Here is a 16,796-nt window from a genome sequence, read left to right on the forward strand (position 1 = left end):
ATTGGGACTGATAGTATTTCTTTTTAATTTTGGTGCATCATTCTTGACTCTTAGTCTGGACTGCCTGGACAAGTCTCTGCAGTTTTTATGGCAAGCTTTTGGGAGTGGTATGCCATGGACTGTTTCGTAGGGTGAGAGGGACTGGCCCAAAGTCACCCAGCTGGCTTTGGGCCTAAAATGGGACTAGAACTCCCGGTGTCTAGCCTAATGCCTTAACCACATGCATCAACCTGGTTCTCATTGACCACAGCTTATACACAAAATATCCCATATCACAAATATATCTTAAGAACTGTTACGTGCTCATCTCATCTTTCCTTTTTTTTTCAACCTTAACCATGTGCCATTTCGATAACAATCTGAAATATTAAAAAAAAAATCTGTGAGAGGGGAAAAAAACCCTTGAAGGTAAGACATTTTTGCACTGATAGAAGTGCCTGGTCTTAGAGGTCTCAATTGTGACCCACGTTCTGGTGAACACGACCTTGGGAGAGGTATAGACTCATAAAACAGGTGCTTGTTACAGGTGCAGTAGCTCTGTGATTATATTAGGTATTGGCTTCAACTCTCAGCATTGCCATTTATGTTAGGAATCTCTAGTTCTCTTTTTTTATGGTCCACCTTTTGTTCTTCTGGTAAAAATGGCTGAATTATGTCTTTGGGTCTTTGCTTATGTCATTTGTATATTTCTTTGGGGGTGTTTCTGATTTTGATGTAGAAATTTGTGAAAACTGATTGCCTCAGTGGTTGGCAGTATAGGGGTTTGACCCTTAAGGTACACAAATCTTATCATTAGTGCCCTCATGTTTTGGGTGAAGACTGTCTTAGGGCACATATGTGCTTATTTGCCAGAAATAAGTTTCTAAGCTCATTTCAGCTTCCACACACCTCTAAAACGTGAAGTTTTATTTTACCCAATTTTACCAAAACTATGTTTGTAAGATTATATTTTTTCCAAATAAAGGAAATAATTTCATTTTATTCCATTTCTTTTACATTTTTATTCATACATTCTAATTTTTACTGACTCTGAGCTTAAGACAAACATTTGTAACAAACACCAGAAACAAACTCATACACGATTTGACCCACAAATTGCTTTGGTTCTCTACTCCAAACAATCTACTATAGATCATCTTGAGATCTATCAATAGATTTACTGATGTTCTATTCCCCTTTGCCCTGATACCTCGGGTGGGCAAAGTACAGTGTGTACTTAATTAGGAATGATAGAAGGCACTTAATATTTTAATTGCTTTATTTTATTTATTGTACCCCAACTGTTTTCTACATTGTGCTAGATCAGGGGTATCAAACTCAATTTTATTGAGGGCTGCATTAGGGTTGTTTTTGATCTTGGGGACTGGGGTGGGCGTGGCCAGGGTGGGTGTGACTAGCATGATGTCACTCATGCCTGGAAGGTGGCTGTGGTGGCCCGAGGGTTCTGCCAGAGAAAATGGGTTCCTGAGCTCCATTTTAGGCTGTGGCAGCCTCCTGCAACCCTCTGCCAGCAAAAATGGAGGGGTGTGTGTGTGTGTGTGCGTGTGATTGCTCCATTTTCCCTGCCAGAGCACTGCGGGCCAGTACTGTGCTGTTTCCAGGACGGTCCCATGGGCCAGATCTAAGTACCCCTTGGGCCTTGAGTTTGGCACCCCTGTTCTAGATGGTTCACAATAGAAAAATTATTGAAAAACATGGAACTCTCACATAAGAAGCAGCAACAGGCAAGCACAAAATGCCTAGTGCTAGTTACTTAGGGGACTGTGTTAGCTTAGAGCAATATTGCCAACTTTAATATATATGGAATTAAACTCCCAGAATTGCCCAGCAAGCATGCTAGCTGAGAAATTCAGGGAGTTGAACTCCAGACACTTTAGTTGCTAAACAGTGGCTAGAGTAAAATATAAATTATAATGTCTTCCCAATGCATGACATATGGCATTGGTGATGTGAGAAAGGACCACCTTTGCAGAGGCACTAAAACTATGGAATTCCCTTCCAAATGCAATTTGGCTCAAAAAGAATACATACCAGACAGTTCCAGCCTGAAGTGCAGCTGCAAATGTCAGTGCTTTATCAATGTCTTTGGTGAATACTGCAGCTGCTAGACCATAGCGAGTATTGTTCGCTCTTTTGATAACTTCCTCAATAGTTTTGAATTTCATGATTTGCTGGACAGGCCCAAATATCTGTGTCAATGTAAAGATAACAATAATTATGGAGGTCAAAATCAGGAGGAAAAAAAATGAGAAGTTTAATACGTTATTTAGGATTTTAGATTTGCGCCAAATATATTTTTTCTTAGTCTATACATAGTATTCACTTTATATATTGGTTTGGCTGATGGTGTCTTGTTCATTGTTATTGGATTTTTATCTTTTGGCTTTGATATTTTGAACCAGTTAGGATGGTATTGCACCTGCACAGTGCCTAAATCTATTTTTTTTAAAAGGAAGCACTCACAAGAGTGATAAAATTATTATTTTTAAAAAATTGGTTAAAAAATAATAGAGAAGTTTCAATTGCTGTTACCGTCCAATTGCACCCAAAGTACCTACCGTATTTTTCAAAGTGATAAGATGCATCTTTTCCCCCTCAAAAATCTGAGTGCGTCTTATACACTGAATACCGTATTTTTTGCCTCCTGAAACCCCGCCCCTTCACCAAAATGGCTGTCCATAGCCTTTAGGAGGCTTTCAGAGTGCTCCTGGGGGCTGGGGAGGCAGAAATGAGCGAAGAACGGGCCATTTTTTGCTCAATTTTGCCCCCCACCTCCCAGGACCACTCTATAAGCTTCCTAAAGGCTATGCATGCCCTTTTTTTGACAAAAAATGGGTCCGTTTTCATGAAAAAAGGGTCATTTTGGATTCATTTTTGGGGCCACTCCCCCCCCCGAAGCACTCTACAAGCTTCCTAAAGGCTATTCATGCCTTTAAAAAAAAAAAAAAAACTGGGCCCGTTTTTGGGAGGTCTGCAGAGTGCAAAAACTTTTTTTTAAATTTGCCTCTTCAAAATCTTGGTATGTCTTATACTCCGATGCGTCTTATACTCCAAAAAATACGGTAGTTTCTATAGGTTTTAATTTTATGTTTCAAGTATATAGTTAATTTAAATAATTTATATGGCTTTTTCCAACTCCATGATTCATACACTTGAATCCCCTCCATCTAAAATGAACGTAAGACGGAACATCGGATGGAGCACAGAAATTGTCTCAGTGAAAAAACAATGACACAACCTATTTCCACACATGTAACTTTCTCTTAGAAGGCACGTGGTGGCTCAGTGACTAAGAAGCTGAGCTTGTCAATCAGAAAGGTCAGCAGTTCTGAGGTTCGAATCCCTAGTGCCGCGTAACAGAGTGAGCACCCGTTACTTGTTCCAGCTTCTGTCAACCTAGTAAAAATGCAAGTAGAAAAATAGGAACCACCTTTGGTGGGAAGGTAACAGCATTCCATGCGCCTTCGGCATTTAGTCATGCCCGCCACATGACCACGGAGAAGTCTTAGGACAGCGCTGGCTCTCCAGCTTTGAAATGGAGATGAGCACCGCCCCCTAGAGTCAGGAACAACTAGCACATATGTGAGAGGGGAACCTTTACTTTTAACTTTCTCTTATGCTCACTGTTCACACTGTTCCACTGCTTCTTCTGCACATTTGCGAAGGACTACATTTTAAAAGTGCATATATTTAAAAAAAAATTAAAATGCGTTTTAAAATCTAATCCATTGCATTAATATATATAGATATATGCACTTTTAAAATGTATATATATATATTAAATATTAATATTAATGCACTTTTAATATATAGATATATAAAATGTGCAATACATATCTTGAACTTTGCTTAGATGTAAGCACATGCAAAATAAAAACAGTAAATCCTGTATTTACCGTTAAAATGATGCAACTAAAACAATTACAGGTAGTACCTGGCTGTGAGCTAAGAATTACATTAGAATATTGGAGAAATGCAAAACCTGAAGTAAAATCATAAATTTGGACGATAAAGTCAATTCACCTCCAAACTCAGATCAGATCAGAAGTCTCAAGAGTCCCAATTTAAAAAGTCCCAATTTAACTGGACCTTTGTGAAATATGTATTTTGGAATATATTAAGAAACACAAGAAAGAAAATACCAAAGAAATAAATGCTGATTGCTTTACCCGAGGAAAAAAAAAGACCATTCTTGGGATGCCTTAGCCAGATCTGCAATATATGCGAGGCTTCCAGAGCACTTTTTCTGCCTGACAAACTTGAACAGGATTTAAATGATCTTTTGGGAGATTTGTTTGTTTTGGTCTAATTATTCTTCCAGTTTAAATTTCTGGAATTTATTCACAAGCCCTTTAGTCTTGTGGTGGTTTTGTTTCCCTCTGAACAGGAGACCAGGTATGCGAGTGGGGCAAGAATAAGAATGAAGGGCAAGTTTGGTCAGATTGTCTAAATCTGCTCTAATGATGAATATGGCTATAATGGCAGAAAAGTAAAACAGATCCTTTCTACCGATTTTAATTTTTTTTCATTAAAAAAAATAAAATTATAATATTGATCATTTCTCACACATGTTTATAGGGATTTGGGAATTTTTAAAAAACTTCAGAGCTTACTGCACAATGTAAAATGTGGTTTTCAATCATTCTGCTTGCTTGGGCTGTTGTGAGAAGAAAAGACTTCTACCAGACTCAGATTTTGAGTTCTTACGAAGGCCATTAGCTAAGAATATTGTCCCCCAGTCAAAATATATATATTTGACCAGAAATTGGATATTAAGGGCAGAGATATATGTAAATATGTTGATTCTGTGGATGAGCCTCAGAGATAGTTAAAAGAAAAGAAGTCTAAATGAAGCTCCACCCTTTTTTTTACAAGGGTGAAAAGAGGTGGGAATTGAGTGATACAGCTGCCATCTTGATCTTTGTTTTTTTTTTATCTCCCCAACCCTCAGGGACATCTCTGAAACCCTTCCCAGAAAAAAGGAGCAACGGTATCATTGGTTCCTCTAAGCCAGGGGTGTCAAACTCGATTTCATTGAGGGCCACATCAGGTTTGTGTTTGACCTTGAGGGGGCAGGGTGGGTGTGGCCAGCTCAACATCACTTCGTTCCTTGGTGGACCGAGTGCTCTGCCAGCAAAAATGGGCTCCCAAGCTCTATTTTTGGCTGCAACGGCCTCCTGCAACCCTCTGCCAGTGAAAACAGAGCTCAGGAGGGCCGCACACAGCCCTGCTGCCAGAGGCACCACGGGCTGGTCCTTCGCTGTTTCCAGGATGGCCTCGCGGGCCAGATCTAAGCACCCTGTGGGCCAGATCCAGCTTCTGGGCCTTGAGTTTGACACCCTTGCTCTAAAATCTACCTCTTTAAGGGGCAAAGGAACCATTCATAGGGGTTCAGAGCTACTAGCAAGTGACACAAGTTAAAAGTTGTGTCTTTTGCCAAGTTCTAAAGTGGCAATTTCAAAACTCAGAGCTTATGCTTTAAAGACACTTCAGGTGGTCATCTAACCCTATCTTCCTTTGGGCAACATTTCTTGCTAAATATGACTATTGTAACTGAGTCAATCTCAGTCTCTATTGAGCTAGATACCTATTCTCTTTCCTTTAATAAGGAGTGTGGTGTAGGGAAATCTGGTGCAATATATAGTCCTCGACTTACAACCACAAATTTTCCTTTACTAAGCTAGATAGTTGTTAAGTGAGTTTTGCCCCATTTTATGACCTTTCTTGCCACAATTGTTCAGTGAATCATTGCAATTGTTAAGTTAGTAACATGTTGGTGAAGTGACTCTAGTTTCCCTGTTGACTTTGCTTGTCAGAAGGTCACAAGAGGGGATCACATCACCCTGGGACATTATAACCATCCTAAATTTGAACCAGTTGCCAAGCATTTGAAATTTTGATTACATGACTGTGGGGACGCTGCAGTGGTCATAGTTGTGAAAAATAGTCATAAGTTACTTTTTTCAGTGCTGTGGTAACTTTGAATGATTGCTAAATTAATGATTGTATATTGATGACTACCTGGACAGTGAAGTATTTCTAAACTGATCCAGAATTGGCCATCTACTTCCAGGAACTCAGGAGGAAAATTTGTTTTCTGCTACTAGAAGTTTTGATGTTAGTGCTTCCCATAGAAATATTCTGCACAATTGACTCTGTGAAATAACATTTTGTTACTCCAGCTCAGATAAGAATCTTAGGCTTATCCTGGCTGGATCGCATTTCTTTGAAATAAATTAATCCGATACAGTAGTTACAGCATTGAAGTGGAATGGGACGGTCATGATTTAACTCTCACTCAACTACACATCTCTCTTGATATTTAGCAAATCATTGCATTTCCATCTATCACACCCACATGGGATGTGATGAGATTAACTTGGGGATGAGGAGAATCATGCACCTCACTTTTTTGGAGTTAACAGTGAGATTTAAAAAAAGTACAGTGGAATTGCCCTGAAGTTCAGCCCTTCATCTTAGGGCACGTCTGGTCTACCAAATTTTATCAGTTTTGGTCACCATGATGTAAAAAAGATGTTGAGACTCTGGAAAGAGTGCAGAGAAGAGCAACCATGATGATTGGGGTTTGGAGGCTAAAACATATCAAGAATGTTTGCTGGAACTGAGTATGTCTAGTTTAAGGAAAAGAAGGACTAGGGGAGACATGATAGCAATGTTCCAATATCTCAGGGGCTGCTACAAAGAAGAGCGGGTCAAGCTATCCTCCAAAGCATCCGAGGTTAGGACAAGAAGCAATGGATGGAAAGGAGAGAAGCAAATTAGAACTAAAGGAGACATTTCCTCAAAGTTGGAACAATTAATTGGTGGAGCAACTTGCCTCCAGAGGTTGTGAATGCTCAAACACTGGAGGTTTTGAAGAAGAAATTGGATAATCACTTGTCTGAAGGGTTTCCTGCCTAAGCAGGGAGTTGGACTAGAAGACCTCCAAGGTCTCTTCCAATTCTTTATTTAATTCTATTTTAAAAAATGGCTTATGCTACTTCTGACAAAATCAACTGGGATTCTCAATTTCTCAAAAGAAATTCAGGGGAAAAAGAATTCCAAGGTGTCCCTTTCTTCTTCTTTGGAATCACTAGTCTAAGACAGGGGTGAACAACTATGGCCCCTTTACCTCCTATGGACTTTAACTCCTGGAATTCCTGAGCCAGTATGGCTGATTCGGGAATTCTGGGAGTTGAAGTCCCCAGATCGTAAAGGCGCCATATTTGCCCACCCCTGATCCAGGAAGAGACTCAATGATTCCAGAAAGCCTCTCTTGGCCCTAGATAACTCCGAATAATTAATTAGTTGCGATACACGTCATTCAACTCTGGCTGAAAAAAACCTTGTTTGCATCCCCTCCAATTCTGCATGTATGCTTATTAAAAAAGCATGTTGCGTTTCAGCTACTGAAACATTTGGGCCTGAATGCCCAGAGTGCTGCATCAACTCACCTCCTCTTTGGCGATGCGCATGTCATCGGTAACATCAGAGAAAACAGTCGGCTGAATGAAGAAGCCTTTGTCTCCTCCGGGGCCTCCTCCACATTCCAGCTTGGCGCCTTCTTTTTTCCCACTCTCAATTAGTCCAAGTATTTTATCATACTGCTCCTTATCAATCTAGATGGAAATATTACACTGATAAGTCACTTCCCAGCCACTTCTGGGACATTAGGATTACAAAGCAGGAACAAATGCTTCCAGGAGGAGAAAATGAAGCAACAATTTGCTATCGAGATGCTGGCTTTGGGCCAGCACTTTTTATGAAGTTCAGTAATTAGGATTTAAAGAACAGAAGTCTTTTTTCCCCCCCAGAAAAACCCTATTACACTTCAAATGTTCTCATGGAGTGGATCTTTCTTAGACTTTTAATAATATTAATTCCACTCAAATTATTTTAATTTGGTAGGCTGTTTTCTGACTCACAATGTCCGTGTTTGCATGGGTGTCATTCTCCAGATTGTTATTTTGTAGAAGTCATAAACTTAAAACCTAATTCACAACTGTAGCTATATGAAAGATTTAACAACACATCTAAGAATTTAACAAGGTTCCAAGAAAACAATTCCAGTCATTTTATACATACTTTAAATGGAAGCATTAGGTATTTCCCACAGTTAAAAAAAAAAGATTCCTGAAAATGCTTATCTCATTAATCAAGGTCCTTTGTAAAGCTATTGCAGTTGCAAAATGTAGGAACTTTCCTTGCAGTGCTCTGGCTGTGTGGCTGTGTACAACTGCAGAGTCTTTTACCTTTATATGTCAGAGAGGATAGTATTTGTTCCTTCCTTACAATGCTTGTTGGAATCATTGTCAGAGATTTGTTTCACAGGGGAATAGATTTAGAACAGGAAGTATCATTTTAAGCATTATTTATTTATTTATAAAATTTATTGGCTGCCCATCTTACCATTGGGTAACTCTGGGTACCTTACAGTTACCTTAAAGAGTTAAAAAAAACATTAAAACCAAGGACAAATGGATGGTAAGGGTGGAGTGGGGAGGAGAGGTGGGATCTGTTATCACTCAATCAACAACATCCATTGCGCTGATCCCCCCCCCCCCCCGGAGCCTCAAGCTGACTGGCAGAGCCACATCTTTAGGCCCTTACAAAAAGATAGGAGGGTCAAGGCCAACCTCACATGGGGGGGGGGAGATATTTCAGAGAGCAGGAGCCACAGCAGAGAAGGCCCTCCTCCTGGACCCTGCCAGCTGGAACAATTGTGTTGATGGGACCCAAAGCATGCCTCCTCTGCTGGCATGAGTGGCCAATCCTAGTGAGATGAGATGGCTCCTCAAGTAATCTGGACCTATGCCATGAAGGGCTTAAAGGTGACCACCAACACCTTGAATTGCAACCGGAAGCAGGCTGGTAACCAATGCAGCTGGCAGAGGAGTGGTGTTATAGGAGCCATTCTTGGGGCTCTTCAAACTATCTGTGCTGCTGCACTTTGCTCCAGCTGTAGCTTCCAAATGCTCTTCAAAGGTAGCCCCATACAGAGCACATTACAGAAATCTAGTCATGAAATGACTAAGGCCGTGATGGCGAACCTATATATAAATGTCACACATTTTCATAATCCCCTCTTTCCAGGAATATCGATCTGAAGATTATCTGTAATTTATTCTCCATGAAGCCACCAGGATGTAGACCATATTTATCTATAGGTAGTTAAACTGTATGAGCAGAGTTAGGGCTGGAACCTCTCTTGCTAAGGGATGCAGTGCTTAAATGAGTCACACATGATTTTACGACCTTTTTGCCATAGTTGTTAAGCAAAACACATAGTCATAGGGCAAATCCAACTTCTCCCCTTGACTTTGCTTGTGGGAAGGCTGCAATTGGGGATCACATGACCTTGAGATACTGCAACTGCCATTAATACATGCTGGTTGCCAAGTCCTTGACTTCTGATCATGTGACCAAGGAGATGGTGTGATGGTCACAAGAGTGCGGTTGTAAGTCACTTTTAGCACTCTCTTAACTTCAAACGGTCATTAAGTGAATGGTCGAGAACTGCCTTTATAGACTCATTTGTTACAGTGGGTTCCCCACAGTGAATTAATTTCCCAGAGTTCCCAGACTGAATTGGAAGTCAATGTCCCAAGTGTCTGGAGGGTGCCAGGTTGAGGAAGGCTGTGACAGGCGCATGAAATTTGCAGTTTCAGTTCTCAACGCTGATCTGAATCCTGCCTCCTTGCTTCCTTTTCAAGGCACTGTTAACCACTTGACTCACTTATAAGGGACAGTGACAAAGTCCAAAAGGTTATATATACTTTCAGCTATTCTGGCTGCTAGACTGACAGCAGGTTCCATCTCCCCTCCTCTCTGCTGCCCACTCACCCATCTATTTTTTAACTAATGTTGATACATTTTTGTCTGCTTTCTTTTTTATTTTATTTTATTGTTCTATTATTTTACTTTTTTTTCATTTTTTATTATTGCAGGCCATTTACAGAATCCTATGTGTGATGAACGGCAAATAAAATTTAACACAACAACAACTGAAACTACATGGCTATGGATGAAACATGTAACAGTGCTACCCATTGTCATCGGGGCACTTGGTACCAAGTCCAAGAATGTTCTGAGATACATCAACAAACCGCAGCTTCCTGAAATAACACCAGCAGAACTGCAAAAAACTGTGCTGCTCGGAACATCGTATATTTTAAGAAGGTATTTGGTTGATACCTAGGACGCTGGCAGCAACCTGTATCAATCATTAGCACCAGTCAATGGTATTTGTGATGCATTTTTGAATGTTCATTGGCTGAGTTTCATGTTTGAATGATGATGATAATAATAATAACAACAATAACAACTTGTTATCGTACAAAATTAAGGGGGAAATGCTACTTTACTATTCATGCATTAAGGAGAATTTGTATGTATCTCATTTGTTGGCTGAAGGTCAAATGAAGGCAACATAATAGCATATAAATATTATTGCCAGGGCGTATTTATGCAAAAGCTGGATGTAAGTGGGGAAAGGCCCATTGATTTATTTCAGGGAGGACAGGCCAAATATTACTGTTTGCACATTCCTAATGTTTTCAACTCCTTAACCATGGAAAAATATACATTCTGCACAAAATATCCAGCATTTTCGATGTGAACTGACTGCACATTTGTGAAGTTATATCCTTGCATCTTTTCAAAGAGCTGTCCAAGTTTCTAAGTGAAAATCCTGGTTAAATGACAGAAATAACCAAGCTTCTGTCATGCTGTCAGAAACAGAGTCATAGATAATGGTATTGCTACCATCCTACTTTTAATAAGCAGACTGGTTCAGAATAACCATCTGTCTGGAAAATGTTCTTTGTGAAGACAATCTGTGCCTGCTTGTCAAAGAATCACACATAGGGTGGGACTCTGTGCCCGGTAGGGTTAGGTTGAGCAATTGGTTCTCAAATCTAGCTAAGTTCAGTTGCCTGAAGGCAGCTAGAGCAAGTTCAGCAGGTGTGCAGAAGGAAACAGGAAGCTGGAGCCTCAGAGAACCAGGAAATTGGGACAGCCTCGAAGAGACAGGTAAGTGTTATGTGAAAATCAAATGAGGAATTGAATTCCATTTGGCAATGCTTTCATAGACAAAGACTATTCAAAGGAAAGGAGCTAATCACACTGAAGAGCTGTATTAAACTTTTATAAAAGTATTTTGGCAAGCAATGAAGCTTCAATCAAGCTGCCAGGAATCGTGCATTAGGGATGATTCTTGAAAACCAATGATATTGTGATTAATTAAAACTTACCTGAGGACCTTGACTTACTCCAGGAGACAGAGGATTTCCTAGGATGTTTTTCTTGGCTCTTTCCACACTCCTACGCACAAATTCGTCGTAGATCTTCTCTTCCACGAAAATCCTAGATCCAGCTATGCAGCACTGCCCCTGATGGTAGAACACACCAATGTGTGCAAATTCCACAGCACTATCCACTGCAAAGAAAAGTAGTCCTGTTATCTCTTGTGATTAATGTTTACTTTTAAAGAAAGTAAATCCTGAGTCAAGGATCCACACTCACAGTCAGCATCTGCAAAAATGATATTGGGGCTTTTCCCGCCAAGTTCCAGAGTGACCCTTTTCAGATTGCTCTTCCCAGCAGCTTCTTTGATCATTTGACCTACCTGAAGGGAATACAAAGGAAACATTGAGACAGGAAATGGGATGGAAACTGAAATGCAATTGCCTTCTGAAAAAAGATTGTGAGGTGACCACTGCTCTTTTTTGGCACTGGTTATGCCTGCTTTGACCACTTCCTTTCAGACTCTAGCCCCATAATTTGGCCACGAGCTTTTGTACTGTGGCCATGGTCATTTTTGGTTCTGGCAGTGGTCACGGTTGGCAAATGGCTCCTAACATAATATCCCTAAAGCAGGGATGGACAACTGTGGCAACTTTATGACCCATGGACTTCAACTCCCAGAATTCCTGAGCCAGTTGAAGTTCACAAGTCATAAAGTTGTCATAGTTTCCTACCCCTGCTCTAAGGTGACAAAGCCACTTGGTGGAAAGAACAGTATCGCATTTCTCTTTGACATCCTTTGGGTCACTGTCAACCATCCCGGGAAAGGAAAGACACTAAACAGAGCTGAGCCCTTTCAAGAGAAAGTGCCACTCAAGATTAGTTGATTTGCAAGAAGGAGGAGATTGCAAATCACAATACTGCCTTGAATATTGACATTTAATCTTTATTGATTAGCCCTTGGACCATATCAAAGTGCGAAGTTCCAGAAACAAATTGTTACTAAAATTTGATAAAAGCAATTTAAAATGGAATTTGATTTTAATACATAATTTGGGACTTGAGATGCAAATATTCTGAATTATAATAAGACATCTTCCTATGAGCTATACTTTTTTAAAAATGTGGAATATGTCCAACAAGACAGAATATAAGAACATATATATATTCTTTGAATGCCTAAATATGTTTTGCAGATAAAATGAATGAAAATGCAGAATGTGATATTTCTACATGAACCCAACAGTGACTACCTTTGGAAAAAGTGCTGCTGTTGTTCAGCTTGATTATCATCTTCCAAAACTCTTTGAGTTTTTTTAAAGAGAGGATATATTTTATTTGCATTTATTTATCAAATTTGTCATTGTTTTTTCACAATTCAAAATAATGTGGTGTCCCAAAATGTAGTAAAAAAAATTACAACGTAGAATTCCAGAAAATTCAAAATAAGATTTGAACACCACCTGGAAAAGAAGCATTTAGGATGCTGTAATCAAGAAATAATTACAGATAGATTGTTTAATTCAGTTAAAAATGAAAAAGCCAACCCAATTATACAGAAACAAATTAGGATTTGTCAGAACTGGAACTTAATTTTTTCTATTTCAATTCGTCACAATATTAAGGAACTACCTCAGTTGAGCCTGTGAAGGACACTTTATCTACATCCATGTGATTGGAAATGGCTGCTCCAGCAGTAGGGCCATAACCTGGCACAATATTTACCACTCCTGGTGGAAATCCTGCCTGGAAGGAGAGAGTAAAATGTTGTCACCTTTCAGTAGAGCTTTCCCAATTTCTTATATTTTTATTCTTTCTCAAGACTAGATTCATGTATCATCTCATACCAGGGTATATATTTGGCAAAAGTATTGTGTGATCTCAACTAATTGTGGCTGGCAAACCTTGCTTCTATTGAGCCCAAAATTTCTGTTGAATTTTTTTTCAAGAATGGTAGTTACTAATGATTTACTATCACCTATTTCCATCACTTAACTTTTATCAATCATTCACCATAATTCTGAATTCACCTCTGCTCCATATTGGCTATTCAATAAGCAAGCCAGTTGCTGATATAGCATTAGAAGGTGACACTTCTCAACAGAAATTAAATCGGTATTCTGCTCTAGTCTTGCTAACAATAGCTTTCTCAAATTACTCATGATCCATGACAACCATGCCAAGAAATTAATGGCATGTGGGACAATCTAAGATGGTGGCTGCCCAACGTGGAGCCAAGAGAAAACTAAGTTCTCATGCAGAAGCACTCATACAGAGAGAACCAGGCTGTCAGCCATTTGAGGAATGCCTACTCAAGAAGCAGATGTTATTCAAGAATGCTACTTTATTATTGTAAGACCTTGTTTTTCAAACTTGGCAACATTAAGAGGTGTGGACTTCAATTCTCAAGAGTTGCTGGCTGGGAAATTCTGGAAGCTGAAGTCCACACCTCTTAAAGTCGCCAAGTTTGAGAAACACTGTGGCAGGGTATACCAATGGAATCTTAAAAGCTTGCCCAAATTTCTTCACCCGAATATTACTCCGAAGAGGGTCCCCCCCCCCGTTTCCTTCTGTCTCTGGAGTGTGTAACTCTTGACTAAATCCCTCTTTAGGGGCTCACTCCTTAGCAGATCTTTTACGCTTTCTCCAACATAAGATTTAAATTCTGTTAGACAGGCATTTATTTGAGCAGGCCAAGTCCAAAGGATGACCCTAATTTCTCCACAAAATCCAAAGCTTAGAAGGCTTCCAAAAAGAAGAAAACTAGTATATTAATGGACCAAAAAATGAGAGTGTATTCAAAGTATGGGCTAACTCACCCTCAAATCAACACAAATCACTTTACAGAAAGTCAAAATACTTATGATCACACTTGGGACTGTAATTTCATTGCTAAGCAATGAGATCATTAATTAAAGGGCACCTGATTATATTGCTCTTTTTGTTGTTGTTGCTATAGTTAAATCACCATAGCCGTTAAATGAAACCAGTGACTTTGCTTGTTGGAAGCAGGCTGGGAAGATTGCAAATGGTGATCGGAAATGGCGATCGTGGGACTTCAGGACACTGTAACAGTCACAAATACATGCGGGTTGCCAATCACAATGATATGATATTGGGTATATTGCAACAGTTGCAAGTGTAAGTACTGGTTGTAAGTCATTGGTCAAAACTTCTAAAATCAAACCAATAGTTATAAGTTATGGGCTTCCTGTATTTTTTTTCAAGATTGTATAGGAATGTGATTGTATAGCAATAAGCTCTCTGAATAATACTTTTGACCACAGATCATTGCAGAATCTTAGCTGCCCTTTGCTACATTACTTAATGGTTGGCTACATTTGTGTATCTGGTTCAGGGCCCGTTATATGCAGGACTCCCTCTTCCCAATATTCAGCTTGCTTTAAAAACAACCTCAATTTATAGAAAACAATCTAATCGGATTTCTTTTGGTCTGGCCCACTTTTGACACGAGATCTCATGAGATCCTGGGAAGAAGAAGCAGCAAGCTTGTAGAACTGGGCAGTCCTGGCGGATTGCTTGCAATTACTTCACATGCCAGGACCTTATGCAAGATTTTGGACTGAAGGCCAAAGCTTGAAATGTTGCCCACCGCAACGTAGGCTCCGTTCTATTCATTTGATCCAAGTGGCTTCTAAGAGAGGATGTTTCGAATTACAACTTCATAACAGGTGTATTTTACCCTGGACACACCTAGCTTGACACTTGACAGTTTCATACAGCTCATGTTCACTTACTGGGTAAGGCAAATACTTCAGTGAGAAAACTTAAATTAAAACATCAAGTCGAATGACCAGATTTCATCACCAAAAGGCTCATGTGAAACATCAAAACCACCCTTCCCATCCCCCCTCCTTGCCCCTCCCTTTGCTTTTTCTGAGCCGGCTCTTGTTTGTTTTTGCCTCCCCCGAAGCGTCAGCTTTGCCAAGATGTTCAGTTTACTAAGCTGCTAATGATTTGTTTTCTGAACAATTTAGGCTGGAAAAGCATGTGAGCTTCTAGCCCTTGATGTGCTTCAGTGGTTTGCAATACAACACAATAGCCCAAGACAAGGCCAGGCATGCTGTGAGCTCCTCTGACACAAAGCAGACTAGCCCTTACCTTTTATATGCCCCGTAATGTAGGGATCACATTTACATCCATTTCCCTTCTTCTTCGGGACCGGCACACAGTCCTTTTGCTATGGCAACTCACCTCTTTAATTAAAGCGCCCATGTGAAGAGCAGTCAGTGGAGTTTGCTCGGCTGGCTTGACGACTACCGTGTTTCCGCAACAAAGGGCCGGGGCAATCTTCCAAATGAACATAACCAGTGGGAAGTTCCACTACAAAGGCACCGTAAGAAGCCATGACCAACAAATCATTATAACAAGTTTATATTTCCTACTTGTACTTTGTAAACGTCCACCACCCATCAGAAAACAGCCACCCGTTTAAGACCGAGGTTTGATTAATATGCTTCCATTGAGCCTAAGAAGAGGCAGCCAACCAACTTGGGGCTCCTTTCAGGGACCAGCACTAGAAACAAGGCTGCTGGTGTGTTGCCAAAGGGCAGAGCTTCTTTTGAAGAGGTTCAGAAACAATAAGCATTGTAATTAGTGAAGGCTATAAACTTTTATTAGACTAGATTACATCGAAGGCTAAATCATTAGAAGCAGGATTTATGGCTTTTGTTTGATTTCTGTCCTCAGCAAATCCTGGTGAGCAAACCAGAGTGACCCTGTCAGGGGTCAACCAGATGCACCGTCCAATATTCCAGAGGTTCAAAGGGCACTTATCGAGTTTAAAGCTATAACTATAGTCAGGGCTGGGCTTCAAAAATTGCAGCAACAGGTTCGCTGCCTCATTGCTGGGTGGGCGTGGCCTACTCAGCCTCCTGCACCATGGAGGGTGGGTGGGTGGGTGCGTTTTTCGCCCTCACCAGGCTCTGGAGGCTTACTTCCAGCCTCCGGGAGGGTGAAAACTGCTTCCTCCAGAGGCCGGAAACAGGCCCATTTCTGGACTTCTGGAACCTCCGGTAGGCCCAGTTCCACCCCCTCCCTGTGCCTCTATGCAGGCCATGATGAATGTGCCATGTGGAGACTCCTGGGATGGGCGTGGTGGGCTGGCCAGCCAGGGGTGGCTTTTTGGGGTTCACCAAACTGGGCAGAATCCTAGCTCAAGGATTGCCCGAACCCGTACGAACCCCCAGCAGCCCTCCCCTGACTATAGCTAGGGGCTATTCAAGTTATATTCTCAGCTATCTATTCAATGTGCAGTATGCACTCCTCCTATTCTGTTTTAAAGCAGGAGATAAAATTTTAGCCAATGGTTAATAGAGATAATTAGATGATCAACCCTAAATTCCCAAACCATTCCATGGTTCTCAGATTTATGTTTGGAGGTGACACAGCAGGTATGAAGGCTCCAGTGAAAAGTTACAGACACTGACAGAAATTATCTACATAAAAGGTAGAAGGATTTTATGCTACTAACTTCTCCTTGACCTTCTTAGTATGTTCTGGCACTTCCCACCATATTTAATCTGTGAATC

The 16,796-nt window shown here is 40.4% G+C and overlaps 1 protein-coding gene across 4 annotated transcripts in view; it reads right to left on the minus strand.

Moving 5' to 3' along the window:
• ALDH1A1 (aldehyde dehydrogenase 1 family member A1) overlaps positions 1-16,796 on the minus strand; it is an 86,001-nt gene that overhangs the window by 1,789 nt on the left and 67,416 nt on the right. For all 4 annotated transcript variants that reach the window (XM_032212495.1, XM_032212494.1, XM_032212496.1 and 1 more), the window contains 6 exons: positions 15,460-15,588; positions 12,877-12,990; positions 11,524-11,626; positions 11,253-11,437; positions 7,455-7,619; positions 2,032-2,189 (listed from right to left, as the gene is read on the minus strand). In XM_032212495.1, the coding sequence (XP_032068386.1) occupies positions 2,032-2,189; positions 7,455-7,619; positions 11,253-11,437; positions 11,524-11,626; positions 12,877-12,990; positions 15,460-15,588 (854 nt within the window). The remainder of the gene's footprint in view (positions 1-2,031; positions 2,190-7,454; positions 7,620-11,252; positions 11,438-11,523; positions 11,627-12,876; positions 12,991-15,459; positions 15,589-16,796) is intronic.

The sequence above is a fragment of the Thamnophis elegans genome, chromosome 3, assembly GCF_009769535.1.
Source record: "Thamnophis elegans isolate rThaEle1 chromosome 3, rThaEle1.pri, whole genome shotgun sequence".
Taxonomy (NCBI): Eukaryota; Metazoa; Chordata; class Lepidosauria; order Squamata; family Colubridae; genus Thamnophis; species Thamnophis elegans.